The following is a 14,208-nucleotide window of genomic DNA, read 5'->3' as shown; positions in this document are numbered from 1 at the left end:
TAGCACCACAGATTGTTGATTGATGATGAGCGATTGTTATTGGATGATGATGAATTTTGATTGACATTGTTGCTGACTATAACGAACATATATATCATTACAAGATGATCATGCTGAGTGAATATTGATGATCAATGATTAGCATGCCATAACGTTTATGGGTGGTTAATATTGATGATGTATATCATCATTGTTGGAAGATAATGATCATTCCTCTATAATGATGTTGACAATGGGTGAGTAGTTTTGGATTACAATTATTACAGCAATATGATGATGGTGCTCATAAAATGACGATTATGATCGCTGAAAGATGATAACGACAATGCTGGCTGATTATTCCTGATGATGACAAATTATGATGATGATAACGACTGTTGCTCAATTATTGTAATCATAAATGGATGACAACGATGATAATGACAATAATTAATTTTCCTCGATTACCATCATTATTGGACGATGATGGTAATATTTGTTTTTTTATGTACGACGATTAATGGACAATGATGACGATGAAGATGATTTTTAATGACGATTATCATTCATCGGTGATCAATGCATAGTACTGTGGAATGATGACGGTGATGATGAATGTTGCAGAATGATAGTGATGATTTTTGTTAATGAGCAATGACAATGACGATGACAACGAGGGTTGCAAGACGCTCACGATCATCATTAATGCATCGTGATGATATTCACGACAATGGCAACATCATCACCACCGACATTGGCAGCCTCACCACGCTGCCCTAGTAGAAAGCCCTCCGATTGGCTCTTAGGGAGGGTGGTGGCAGTGAGCCCTGGACGGCCGCCCCCGACAGCCGAACGATTCCCTGCAGCACCACGGGGGGCAACGCGCAGCGGAGCGGGGGGCACATCCCCGACGGGGGGCGGGGGGGCCGCAGAGGCGGGAAGCTCACGTCCCTCCACACGCTGCTCGAGTCCTGCACCTCTCGCCAGGATGCGCCCTGCTGAGCTCTGCGCCACAGCTGTGGTCACACGACAGGGCACAACAGAGGGGTGGGTGGGTGGGGACACGGGTGCGGGAGATAAGACGGGAAGACACGCGGTGATGAGGACATAAGTGGGAGGTTTTACGGTGTAGGAAGAGGTGAGAAATGCTGCTGTAAGGATGCATTGAGGGAAACCGGAGGACACTCACTAAGGTATTTACACTATACACTGGTGTCGAATGTTCACGTCTCACACTCGATTAGGGTTGCCACCTTCGAGGTACAGAAAATGGGGACTTATCATTCGGAAGAAGAATATCTCACAATATCGGAAGAGAGGAGAACTCCATGCAAATGCATCATTTCGCGTGACGTCGGTCCTGTTATCGTTCTACAACTGCCAAAAACCGGGACTCGTAAATGTCCCAGGGAAGACCGACAAGATGTCGCAGGATGGCAGCGACCACCTCAACAAGGGTAACGTTGCTGCGAAAGCCAAGGCAGGTGGTGACCCTAGTTCTAACCCAGCAGCGTATCGAGCGTGGGGGCAGGGGGTGCCTTGCCCCCCACCTGGTGACCAAAGCTACGAGTTTGGGCCCACCTTGACAATCACCATGAGATTTTTTTTCAACAACAGTGTCAAAGGACAAAAACAACTTTTTTAAAACGCGGTTCACATTTTTTTTATGAAAATGCTTTCACATGGAACTCTGTTTCTGGGATATGTATTTCACGAGATACGCGTCAATTACTGTATATTGCAAAGAGGTACAACCACGGGAGCTGTAGTGGCGGCATTTTGGCAAGACGGAGCACCCCTACAGCATTACATGTTCAAAGCCATGAGCGTAACGATGATGATGATGATTAGGGCAAGAGGAGAACGCGAAATATAATAGCCCTAGGTGCAACAGTGCGAGACATATCAAATATTGGGGCTCCACCTGACCAATTGCCGCACACCTTGAGCTGATTCTGTAGTTACTACGCCACCGATAATGTAGTTACTACGCCACTGATAATGTAGTTTTTACACCACTGATAATGTAATTACTATGCCACTGATAATGTAGTTACTATGCCACTGATAATGTAGTTACTACACTACTGATTCTGTAGTTATTACGCCACCGATAATGTAGTTACTACGCCACTGATAATGTAGTTTTTACACCACTGATAATGTAGTTACTATGCCACTGATAATGTAGTTACTACGCCACTGATAATGTAGTTACTACACCACTGATTCTGTAGTTACTACGCGACTGATAATGTAGTTACTACACCACTCATAATGTAGTCACTACGCCACTGATAATGTAGTCACTACGCCACCGATAATGTAGTCACTACACCACTGATAATGTAGTTACTACACCACTGATAATGTTGTTACTATGCCCTTGATAATGTAGTCACAACTCCACTGATAATGTAGCTACTACACCACTAATAATGTAGTCACTACGCCACCGATAATATAGTTACTACGCCACTGATAATGTAGTTATTACGCCACTGATAATGTAGTTACTACGCCACTGATAATGTAGTTTTTACACCACTGATAATGTAGTTACTATGCCACTGATAATGTAGTTACTACGCCACTGATAATGTAGTTACTACACCACTGATTCTGTAGTTACTACGCGACTGATAATGTAGTTACTACACCACTCATAATGTAGTCACTACGCCACTGATAATGTAGTCACTACGCCACCGATAATGTAGTCACTACACCACTGATAATGTAGTTACTACACCACTGATAATGTAGTTACTATGCCCTTGATAATGTAGTCACAACTCCACTGATAATGTAGCTACTACACCACTAATAATGTAGTCACTACGCCACCGATAATATAGTTACTACGCCACTGATAATGTAGTTATTACGCCACTGATAATGTAGTTATTACGCCACTGATAATGTAGTTACTACGCCACTGATAATGTAGTGACTACACCACTGATAATGTAGTTACTACGCCACTGATAATGCAGTCACTACACCACTAATAATGTAGTCACTACGCCACTGATAATGTAGTTACTACACCACTGATAATGTAGTTACTACGCCACTGATAATGTAGTTACTACGCCACTGATAATGCAGTCACTACACCACTAATAATGTAGTCACTACGCCACTGATAATGTAGTTACTACACCACTGATAATGTAGTTACTACGCCACTGATAATGTAGTTACTACGCCACTGATAATGTAGTTATTACGCCACTGATAATGTAGTTACTACGCCACTGATAATGTAGTGACTACACCACTGATAATGTAGTTACTACGCCACTGATAATGTAGTCACTACGTCACTGATAATGTAGTCACTACGCCACTGATAATGTAGCTACTACGCCACTGATAATATAGTTACTACACCACTGATAATGTAGTCACTACGTCACTGATGATGTAGTCACTACGCCACTGATAATGTAGCTACTACGCCACTGATAATGTAGTCACTACATCACTGATAATGTAGTTACTACGCCACTGATAATGTAGTCACTACATCACTGATAATGTAGTTACTACGCCACTGATAATGTAGTGACTACACCACTGATAATGTAGTTACTACGCCACTGATAATGTAGTCACTACATCACTGATAATGTAGTCACTACGCCACTGATAATGTAGCTACTACGCCACTGATAATGTAGTCACTACATCACTGATAATGTAGTCACTACGTCACTGATAATGTAGTGACTACGCCACTGATAATGTAGCTACTACACCACTGATAATGTAGTCACTACATCACTGATAATGTAGTCACTACGTCACTGATAATGTAGTCACTACGCCACTGATAATGTAGCTACTACGCCACTGCCACGAACCATTACCTCCACCCGCCGTGCAATTTTACGAGACGAGGCGGTGCAAGAGGTGCACACGCGACGGCGCTCACCCTCAGCGTCAGGGGCCTCGGCGTGGGGGCAAGGCTTGGGCATGGCGGCGCCCGTCTCCCGGGGGCCACCGCCGGGCGGGACGCTGGGTCGAGCGCGAGCGGCGACGGCGTGCGCCGGCTGTCCCTCGCCGCGGCGCCCGGCTCCGCGTCCCCCTCCTGCGCCAGAGCGGCGTCGCGCCGCCACAGCCCCGCGCAGTGCGAGCGGTGGTGGTCCGCCGCACCACGTGACTCCGCGTCGCTCCTGCGATGTCAGAATCGGGAATGTTTCGTTTGCACTGGAGGAATCCGCAGAGCTGTGAAGCTCGTTTTTAGCAGTGTGAGGACGGGCCTAGGTGAGGTGGGTTGATTGGGGATCAGAAAACTAAATTTAAAAAAAATGTTTTAACAGGTAAGGCCCACTGAGCTATATCTCTTTTTTTTAGAAACGTCCTGGTCACAAATGATAGCCCAACAAAGTGGCTTATCACGTGGACATTTATAGTAGAAAGACATGTTTCTAAATGTGGAGGGAAAAATCAGAGGACCTGGAGAAAAATCCACATGACCACAGGGAAAACATGCACACTCCAAATATACAGCAGGCGTCAGGGCCAGGATTGAACCCACAACCTCCTGTATACCAGGCGAGGTAGATAACATCTCACCACCGTGGTGCCATGGCAAAATGTTAACTACCGTGGCGAGGTTATAACTACATTGAGGTTCGCACCACTGAGATCCGGAGGTGGAAAAACATACCGGACCGAACAAAGTCCATAATGTGCAGGAATATTCTGATCACCCTGCTTGAAGAGAAATTGGCCAAACATCCCAGTGCAGGGCTCTGGTGAAAAATAGTTTTAAAGTTCTGTAGTTGAAAGATTTGAGCAATTCCTCCTTATATTCCGGTTTTGCATGGGACGGTTTTACTCAAACCTGTTGCACTAAATAAAGCCAACTCTATCCATCGAACTTGATCGCTTTAGTTTTGTATCGTTGATTCGTCAATCACGTGCATTTGATTTGACAAGAGCTCTTCATATACCGATGTGTTGTTTTTCCCATAGCATCCACACGTGAAGCTGCAGGCGCCACTCACCTGGCCTCTCCAGATGCGGCACAAACCCTCGCGGTGCCACCGTCACCACCATCGTCGTCGCCCTTCCCCACGGACGCCGTCACCGCAGCAGCGACGTGCCCTCCGGCGGGCGTCCCGCCGGCCTGCGGCAGCTCGGAGGCAACCACCACCGTGCAGGCAACCACCTCCCTGGTCGCCCCCGCTGGCGCCGCCGGCACCTCCCCTTCCCCCCGCGTGTCCAGGCGTGCGGCCCGTTGCTCGGCCCGGTGAGCAAACCGCTGGGCGGCTCGGCGGGCGATGGTTGCGTCCGACTCGGGGCTGCGGCTGTGGCTCCTACGCTGCTGCCTCTTGACCGGCGCGACGAGGCTGTGGCTCCGCCGCAGGAAGCGGGGCGCGTCGCCCGCCCGCCTGCGCCCGCTCGGGCTCTTGACGGAGACCGTTGGGTTGTGGTGGTGCTGGTGGTGGTGCTGGTGGTGGTGGTAGTGCGGGCCGGCAGTGCGAGCGCCGTGCGCCAGATGGACGCCGTGGAGTGGGCGGATCGGTAGAGTGGGGGGAGACGCCGGCTGCTGGGGATGCGCGGTGTGGGGCGGCGCACAGTCGGGAGGCGCTCCGGTGCACATGGGGACGCCGATCCGCGGCTGCGACGCTCTCGACCTCTTGACCCCTTCTCCCTCCACGGAGAGGTTGATGCCCAGGTACTGCGGCACTTCCACGGCGGGCTGCGGGGGGAGGGGCAGCCTCGTTAGTGTGATGACTAGGGATGCGATTGGCCACCGGTTGGTAAACGACTTATCACTCGCAGTGAAGCAACGAGTCGATTTGTCGATCGAAGTTGATAAATGCATTCAATTTTGCACGGAAAGAAACTATTATTTACAGCTACAGCTCCTCCACACAGCTACCCTCAGCCTCCACGTGTCAGCTACAGCTCCTCTACACAGCTACACTCAGCCTCCCCGTGTCCCCTCAGCTACAGCTCCTCCACACAGCTACCCTCAGCCTCCACGTGTCCCCTCAGCTACAGCTCCTCCACACAGCTACACTCAGCCTCCCCGTGTCCCCTCAGCTACAGCTCCTCCACACAGCTACACTCAGCCTCCCCGTGTCCCCTGGGCTACAGCTCCTCCACACAGGCAACGACTGGAGGCGAGGTGGCCACCTGCTTGTAGATGAGGTGGAAGCCGCCCGTGTGTGCCGCGCGGTCGACCCTGCGGTCGAGCACGACGCGCAGGAGGTCGTCCTGCACGCGCGCACACAGCTCGGCCGTCACCGGGGTCGAGGGGCTCATGGTGGGACTCGAGTTGATCTCGAGGAGCCACGGCCGCTGGTCCTCGCCCAGCAAGAAGTCCGCGCCGTACAGCTCGAAGCTGCCCCGCCGGGGGTCCACCACATCCTGGGCGAGGGCATGGGCCACCCCACGCATAACCATGAACACCGTGAACATCGTGAACAGCGTGAACACCATGCTTGTAATCCAGCACTGTAGCAGCGAGGGTTGGTGGATCGCACAATTCTCGTGAAACTGATGTTACCACACCACAACCCGGTACTCATCGAAGGCTGAGTCGATCTAGGAGAGGCCCGGGACCGGTTCAGGCAATCGTCACTGCTGTTGGCCGTAAGCGGGAATCGTACTCGGGTCACTGGGTACTTAGCGCAGCGTGCTAATCGCCACACTACCGCTCCCCCACTAGGCCACTGCTCCCCATCACTATCGCACCCCACGCGCTCTGACACACAAACGCACATGCACAGGTGCACTTACACACTCCCGCCTGCTTGCCGGCCGCGACTCACCTGCGCTGCCTGCAGCGCGTGGATGATGGCCTGCTTCATGCCGGGCACGACGACCCCCTCCCAGGCGAAGCCCAGGCCCAGCGACTCGAGGTAGGACACGAACTGCCGGCCGTGCCAAATGTTGTCCCGGGGCAGCTGCGACGAGCGGCCTTGCGCGTTCTCAAAGTGCTTCTGGATGGAGTTGTTGCACAGGTGAATGGAGCTGCGGTGAGACAGGGGACATGGCGCGTTCACAGGTGTGTCATCATCGTTTTCATCATCATCATTACAGACATCAGCACACAGAGAGAAAACAATTAATTCGCTATATACAAAATAAAATCATAGAATTTTGTTTTCTGTTCCACCACCGGGGATAGGTGGAGCTATGGGGACCGAGGGGTGCGGCCGTATGGGATAGATTAGAGAGGTGCTGAGATACAGATGCAGAGGAGGCTCTGGCGAGGAAGTTAAGGGGGTGTGCGTTGAAGCTTTTGTGAAGCCATGAGCACCCCGTCGTATGGGCATCAGTGATGGGCGTCAGTGACGGGGGAGGGGGAGAAACTGCACGCAGAGCCGTCCCTAGGGTAACGGCGAATTGGGGCGACCGCCCCGGGCCCCGCGCTTTGGGGGGCTCCGCACTTCGGTGTCACGGTGTCAGATGTAATACTTCTGGTTTAGTTTGAAGGCGTTGGGAGACCCACATGGTGTAATTTTCCCCTGGCGCCGCACCCCCCTATGGACGACCCCGACCGCACACCCCTCACACCAAAGTCTAACAACTCGGAGTGGAGTGAACGCTTGACAGCAGCTCCGATTAGCACGGTTGGCTACGTATGGTGCGAAAGAAGTTATACATATGTTGGGTAGTAGACGGAGGTACTCGGAGACGGAGGTGAGTTAGGGGCTTCCGCCAGGGTTTATTAACACGTATCACTATCCCTGGTTCCCTCTTCACCCCTTCTACTATCCCCGTTCCTCCAGTGACCCCGCTTATGTCACGGGGTCTCCCTTAAATACCCTCTGAGGCGTGACGTCACGTGCACTGCCCAGCGCGTGCGACCCCACGTCCCGTGATGTCACCGCACCGGACAGCGCACACGACGCCACCACTCTCCTCTACTCCTCTACACATACATACAGCTGCACCCTAAGGACAGCTCCACACCTGAGAGGTCAGTCGCAAAACAAATCCGCTCTCAAAATCACGCAACTCAATCACTGCCTGCGACTGCTTTGTCCACATCTGAGCGTGTAGTTGAGCAATAAGAACGTGGCATCTGGCAGAATAGTCCCGCCCCTTCCCTCGTTAGCTCCACCCCCCGTTCACATCAGGATCGTAGCAACCAATCACAACTCGCACCTGTGTCACGCGATGAACGCTACTACCAACCGCGGAGCAGATCAACGCTTGCAAGTCGAGTCTGTTTGCACTGCTCGCAATCGGTTGTGCAACTGCTCGCAACCGGTTGCAGAGGAGTCCCCACGCAACCAAGCTGCACGACCGATCGCTCAGGCGTGGCAACCACCTTAATAATCAGGACTAAAACTCCACAGGCTGTCGTCAAGGACTCGAGTTAAACACAATGAACGCAGACCCTCACGTGTCCAGGTCGTCCAGCTGGAAGGGCTGAGTGGAGAAGCGCAGGTAGCAGTCCTGGTAGAACCACACGGTGAGCGGGTTCCAGTCGGTCACCAGGAACCACTGCCGGATGTCGAACTTGGTGGCGTGGATAAGCAGCGGCCGCTCGACGTACTTCTGCACGATCCAGCGGCCGTCCTTCACCAAGGTGGCGTCACACTCCACCAGACGCAGCATCTCGCACAGGCGGTTCATGCACAGCACGCCTGGTGGAGTCAACCCACGGGTGGCGAGATGTTAACTACCTCGCCTGGTATGCAGGAGGCCATGGGTTCGATCACGACCCTGAAGCCTGCTGTATATTTGGAGTTTGTGTGTCTCTCTCCACGTGGTCGCATCGATTTTTTTCCAGGTCCTCTGGTTTTTCCCTCCACGCTAAGAAACATTTCCACATGATAAGCCACTTCGTTGATCTATCATTTGTGATAGCCAGGCCACTTCTGAAAAAGAGATACATAACTCAGTGGGCCTTACCTGGTTTAAAAAAAAAAACCCGGCCGGTGGACAATTGCGACCAGGGTTAGAGATCGACAACGTCGTCATCGTCATCATCATTTGCGATGGATTCACTGTCGAGCAAAGGCCACCGCCACCACTGATCTCAGCTTACCACGCACGTCTGCCAATCGAGGGCCAAATTCAAGCTTTCCGGTTGATTCTGCATGGCCAGGGTGAGAACTCAAGAGACCAGGATTCTCATTTGCAAGAGTGACCTGGGTCGCCAAAATGACCCAAGCCATATAAAGTACACCAATAAAGAGAATAAAAATTAGAGCAAAAAAACAAAAGCGCAACCGCTTGGGGAAACAATCCATCGATCGCCTGCGCACATCATCAATTTACGTATGGACCATGGTAATGATGTTGATCGACACTACTTCCAAAGTGATCTCTGCTAAAATTAAGTGAGCACTGGCGCAGTACTAAGTTCCCGTTCACAGCCCTGAGCAAGTGGTGGAAATTCCACATTCCTGCGACGGGGGTGAGTCTATCGACAGGACAACTGCTGTTGACTTCCGCAACAAATTGGTACTTTTTTATCAACCCCAGAGGAATGATCGGCTCGAGAAAGTCAGAGTGACTATGAACCAATGGCTGGGACAGTGGCGATCCACGATAGACCACGATGATCCTGGGGGGGGCGGGGGGGGGGCATGTGGGGGGGGGGCTAAAGGGAACCGCGAGGCACCAATGGGGGTTACCTGGGCTCACCTCTGCCGCGCGACATCGCCCCCGGTTTCACCACCCAGGTGTTGCGCGTCCCCTCCATGTCGAGCTGAGGCCGGGCGGTGCGGAGTCGCGACAGGAGATCACGACACTGCGGGGCCAGCCCCGCCACTCCGCGCAGGCGATCGCCGCCACTGCGCGCGCACGCACACACACACACACGTGTTCACCTGGGTATGTCTACACGCAAGCTGACATGCGGACATACAGGCAAACGTGCAAACACACGCGTGTTTTAAACACGATGGCATGTGTAGCCATATACACGCATGAACAAAACTGCTCTAGAGGAGTTGTACACCCCTAGCTGCCACTGCTATTCAGAATGGCCTGAAATCAAATGTATCGTTGCAGATGACCGCTGCAAAGTATGATCTTGAAATCAAGATATGATCTTGAGTTTTGATTATAGTGTGCTGATCTTTAAAGGTGCATTGAAAAATGTTGATTCTGCTACTGATACTCCTGCTGTTATGGAGTGACTCATGCAGCCAGCTATGGCTGCAAAGTTTGGTTGTACATGTTATGTATATCGTTTATTGTTAAATTTGAATCACAGTTCCTATGATCACTGTTACATTGTTTTTACAGCTCTATTTTGGTGATTTTGAAAACGTTTTGGTTTAGCCATGTTTGTTTGTTGTAGTACAGAGTTAGCCTGATAACTTTAATCTACATTGTCTTGTGGTTGTTATTGTTTGACTTGCATCCCACTGGAATTTTGCACACAGCGTTGAAATGCGGTGTTTTTTCTGGAAGACTATTTTTTCCCGGGATTTTTCTGTTGCGTGTAGTCACTTTAAGATGTTTCATGTTCATGTTTTTGTTTTGTTGCGGTTGCACCCGAGTCAAGAGCCGCATGGCTCACAGGGTTATACCTAATACATGAAACTGAAACTGAAACACGTGTGCGGACACTGTTCTCAAGTGCAGTGACTTGAAGGCCTCGGCCCAGTCACCAATCACTCCACAAAATAATCCCGTGAAATAAAATTTGGTTCTGAATTTAATTTGGCTAAATTGTAGCTCGAAGGATTAAAAATGATCGGTTTGACTGTAACACGACTGACATTACTCTCTGCAGCAAGGTAGGTTGGGAAACTGCTGCTCCATATTTGTGTGGACCAGAGGTTGCTCAAACGGATCTCATAAGTAGCTCTGCTATATCCGCATCCGTGCGCCATTCTCTAACACGACACCCGTCACGTGTGCAGCCACTTCTCTGCGAGAGTTCCCAAAGGACGCTTCGTCTCTAGACGTGACACTGACACACAAGATCGGGATGATATTGTTGAAAAAGTGAAAATATTTCTTGAAACAAATGAGGATCTGGTTCGATATCATCATGAGAAAAGCCCCTTCAAGTGACTTGTGATGGACTGCACCATACACACGGGCACTGTGTTTGTTAAAACCCCTGGCCGTATGATCCGAACCTCTGCCCCGTAAATTGAGGATCCCGCAAATTTCCGAGCCACAAATCACGGTCGTCTCAACCCATTACGCCTTCACCTGCACGACCCCGCTCGCTCCACATGTGCGACTATTAAACGCGGCCGCATGTTTTTCTTCCTTCGACACTCATGCCCTGCACTTCGTCACGCCGGGGCCCTGGCACACAAACCCGCAACCAGCGGGCGGGCGTCTAGTAGGGCTGAACGATTAATTGATTTCAAATCGAAATCGCAATTTGAAAGAATTCAATTAGCAAATCGCAAAGGCTGCGACTTTTTGCGATTTACACTTCTGATATTTTTTTTACCTACGTGACTTTACCGAAAGAACCAAAGAGTATAGTTAATAGGCAATTAGATGGACGTTCTACACTCAATTTGCTTAAATTCGAGCTCTCATAAGCAAAAGTATAGTTTGGCCTATCAAATAAACTGCAATGAACCTGGCGACCTGAGTTCGATTCCTATGCCAGGGGCGACATCAGTGGTGAGTGATATCTGAAATGTTCCCGTGTACAGTATACATGTGTGGCCAATTTATGTTGTGCGTGTGATGTGATGGAGCAGTGGTGCACCCTATGCTAATTCACTGCTGGATGAAGGCCTCCCCACACCATGTCATTAATGGGAATTGTTTGAACGTACTTCACCACGGAGGGCAGTGCGGACTGGTGAAGTGGGGAACGCAGCACCGGTTCGGATATCACTCGCCACTGATGTTAGTCGTGGTTAGGAAGCGAATTCAAGACAGTGAGTTCATAGCGCAGTGCACTAACCACTACATCAACGTATTTCTTCAGAACTGCTTGTTGTGTTTAGTTTGTTGTCCTTCCCCCGCACCACTGATTGACACGGTTGGCTACGTACGGTGCGAAAGAAGTTGAGCATACATACATGCACCACCACTTGGGTTATACTTTCAAAATGTAATCGAGTATACACACAGGACAGCCCCGCTGGGTCTCAAGACTCCACTTCCGGAGGGTCCCGCGATGGAAATATGAGAAGTTTGGCCGATTCCCTATCAAGTAAAATTGTCACGTCGGGGAAACCAGAGCACTCGGCTCCCTGGGTCTTCGCTCTCTGCCCCCAACCGCAGCCCATCTCTGACCACGAACTCACTGCACGAGGCGGTAGTATCGCTGCAGAAAGGCGTCCCAGTCGGGCGACTCGGGCCGGGAGGCCGTCCCATCGATGTCCTCGTGCTCCTGCGAGCGGAGGAACGTTTCGCACGCGGCCATGGCTCGGTCCAGCAGCCAGCGGTCTCTCTGCGGCGCCTCCACGCCTGCAGGGTGAGGGGAGAGGTGGCCGGACAGGTGGTTCAGAGGTCAGGGGATCATCCGCACTGAGCCGGCACAACCCAAATCCCGGGTAACAGCCGCCCCTGGAATTAATCTGAGAATCCGGGAGGCGACTGCTTGTAGACCAGCGGTCAGAGCGCTGAGCCGTGTCGATGCAGCAGAGATTCTGGGTATGAATCCGAATTTCGGCCGCCTGTGATTACACCGATAATCCGGGAGGTGGCCAGGTGGCTCAGGGGCCAGAGGGTGAGAAACGCTGAGTCGACGACACTGAAATCCTCAGTTCGAACGCGGGTTTCAGCTGCCCACGATTAAACTGGGTTCTCAAGCGTAGTGAGTTGATGGGCTCCGCTTAGTTGTACAGAAAGCAGCAAAACAGAGCGGGCGGGTGCCAATGTTTTCTTTATATTTTTGTAGAATATCCCCAATTTATCTTTTTATCCGAATGTGCCATCAGCATCGCGTCACAAAACAAATACACAAATTGAACTCTCGCAGAGAAGCGCAAGTCTTTGTTTGAGAGAATAGCCCGTTGAAGTAGAATCACAGAGCTACATCTGAGATCGCTTCAAGTGGCTTCTGGTAAGACAGTAGGGGGCAGCACTTTCCCACCAACCCTGCCACATGAGAGTAACGTGTGTGCTGTGGTGTTGTCGTGGGGAGCGGTAGTGTAGTCGCGGTGAAGACGCTGCGCGACGAACCCGGCGACCCGCGTTCGATTCCTGCTCACGGCCAACACCAATTACAATTATCTGAACGGGTCCTGGGCCTCCCCGAGGTCGACCCGGCCTCAAAATTAGTACCTGGTGCGGTGTGTACATATTGTTACTGAGCGAAAAAAGGCAGCCAGGCATGGTGTTGACCACCCACCCCCTCATGTGCCATACCGGCCCTCGTAGGTGCTCGTTAACAGCCTTTGCCCTAACAGTCTGTTAAAGACTACAGGGGTATCTTTCATGTTGGATGCCCACCGGGGCCTCCACGTTGGGCCTCCGTGCCCTCCAGCGCCCCGACCCCGTCCATCGCTCCGTGTCGCTCCACCACCAGCTTGAGGAGGCTGGTGGCAGCTGTCAGGCGGAAGTCCTCTGCCCACGACGACATACAAAAATATATAAAGACAAAGATCACCCATATAACCTTGTGCAGAGAATGTTGGAACAAGTGCTGTTTGGGGGAAGTAGTGCGCGACGAACCTGGTGACCCGAGGTTGATTCCCGCTCACGGGCAACACCAATAACGATTATCTGAACCAGTTCTCAGCCTCCCCTAACTCGACTGGTGCGGTGTGTAAACATCACCACAAGGGAGACAAAGACGGCCGGGTGGCTAAAGCACAGCAAGTTGACACAGTAGGGGGCAAAGGTGGTGCATCAGCCAGTCATTTCAGTCATCTCAGTCAGTCGACCCGTGGCACCTGGGTCTGCCCCGTGATCTCCTGCCAGCGGGCGTTTGACACTTCACGTGGCCTCAAGGTGCACATGGCCTGGCACAAGCGTCGTGGTGACGTCACCGCCACTTAGTGGCGAATGGCGGTTGTTGTTGTGTGTGACTGTGTGTGACTTTTTGAGTGACTCTGCGTGTGTGTGACTGTGTGAGTGGCTCTGCGTGTGTGTGACTGTGTGAGTGACTGCGTGTATGTATGTGACTGTGTGAGTGACTCTATGTGTGTGAGTGACTCTGTGTGTGTGTGTAACTGTGTGAGTGACTGTGTGTGTGACTGTGTGTGTGGCTCTGTGTGTGTGTGACTGTGTGAGTGACTCTGTGTGTGTGAGACGCATGCCGGGTGCTGCCCTTGCCGATGAACGCGATCTTATCCTCCACGGCGCCCAGGC

General features: G+C 51.4%; 1 protein-coding gene across 1 annotated transcript in view; it reads right to left on the bottom strand.

The window, feature by feature from the left end:
- Positions 1–544: 544 nt before the first annotated feature.
- The window catches only part of TTLL3 (tubulin tyrosine ligase like 3), a 17,562-nt gene continuing 3,898 nt past the window's right edge, over positions 545–14,208 (bottom strand). Inside the window, exons 5-14 of the mRNA XM_078610386.1 lie at positions 14,173–14,208; positions 13,348–13,461; positions 12,198–12,360; positions 9,607–9,755; positions 8,357–8,600; positions 6,774–6,975; positions 6,136–6,369; positions 4,998–5,695; positions 3,920–4,160; positions 545–995 (exon numbers count right to left, since the gene is read on the bottom strand). The exon at positions 14,173–14,208 is cut by the window's right edge and continues 79 nt beyond it. Of these exons, the coding sequence (XP_078466512.1) occupies positions 756–995; positions 3,920–4,160; positions 4,998–5,695; positions 6,136–6,369; positions 6,774–6,975; positions 8,357–8,600; positions 9,607–9,755; positions 12,198–12,360; positions 13,348–13,461; positions 14,173–14,208 (2,321 nt within the window). The 3' untranslated portion in view covers positions 545–755. The remainder of the gene's footprint in view (positions 996–3,919; positions 4,161–4,997; positions 5,696–6,135; positions 6,370–6,773; positions 6,976–8,356; positions 8,601–9,606; positions 9,756–12,197; positions 12,361–13,347; positions 13,462–14,172) is intronic.

Source organism: Lampetra planeri, chromosome 34 (assembly GCF_965212315.1).
Source record: "Lampetra planeri chromosome 34, kcLamPlan1.2.h2, whole genome shotgun sequence".
NCBI classification, from domain to species: Eukaryota; Metazoa; Chordata; class Hyperoartia; order Petromyzontiformes; family Petromyzontidae; genus Lampetra; species Lampetra planeri.
Note: the sequence above shows the minus strand (reverse complement) of the source record. Positions and strands in the feature narration are given on the sequence as shown.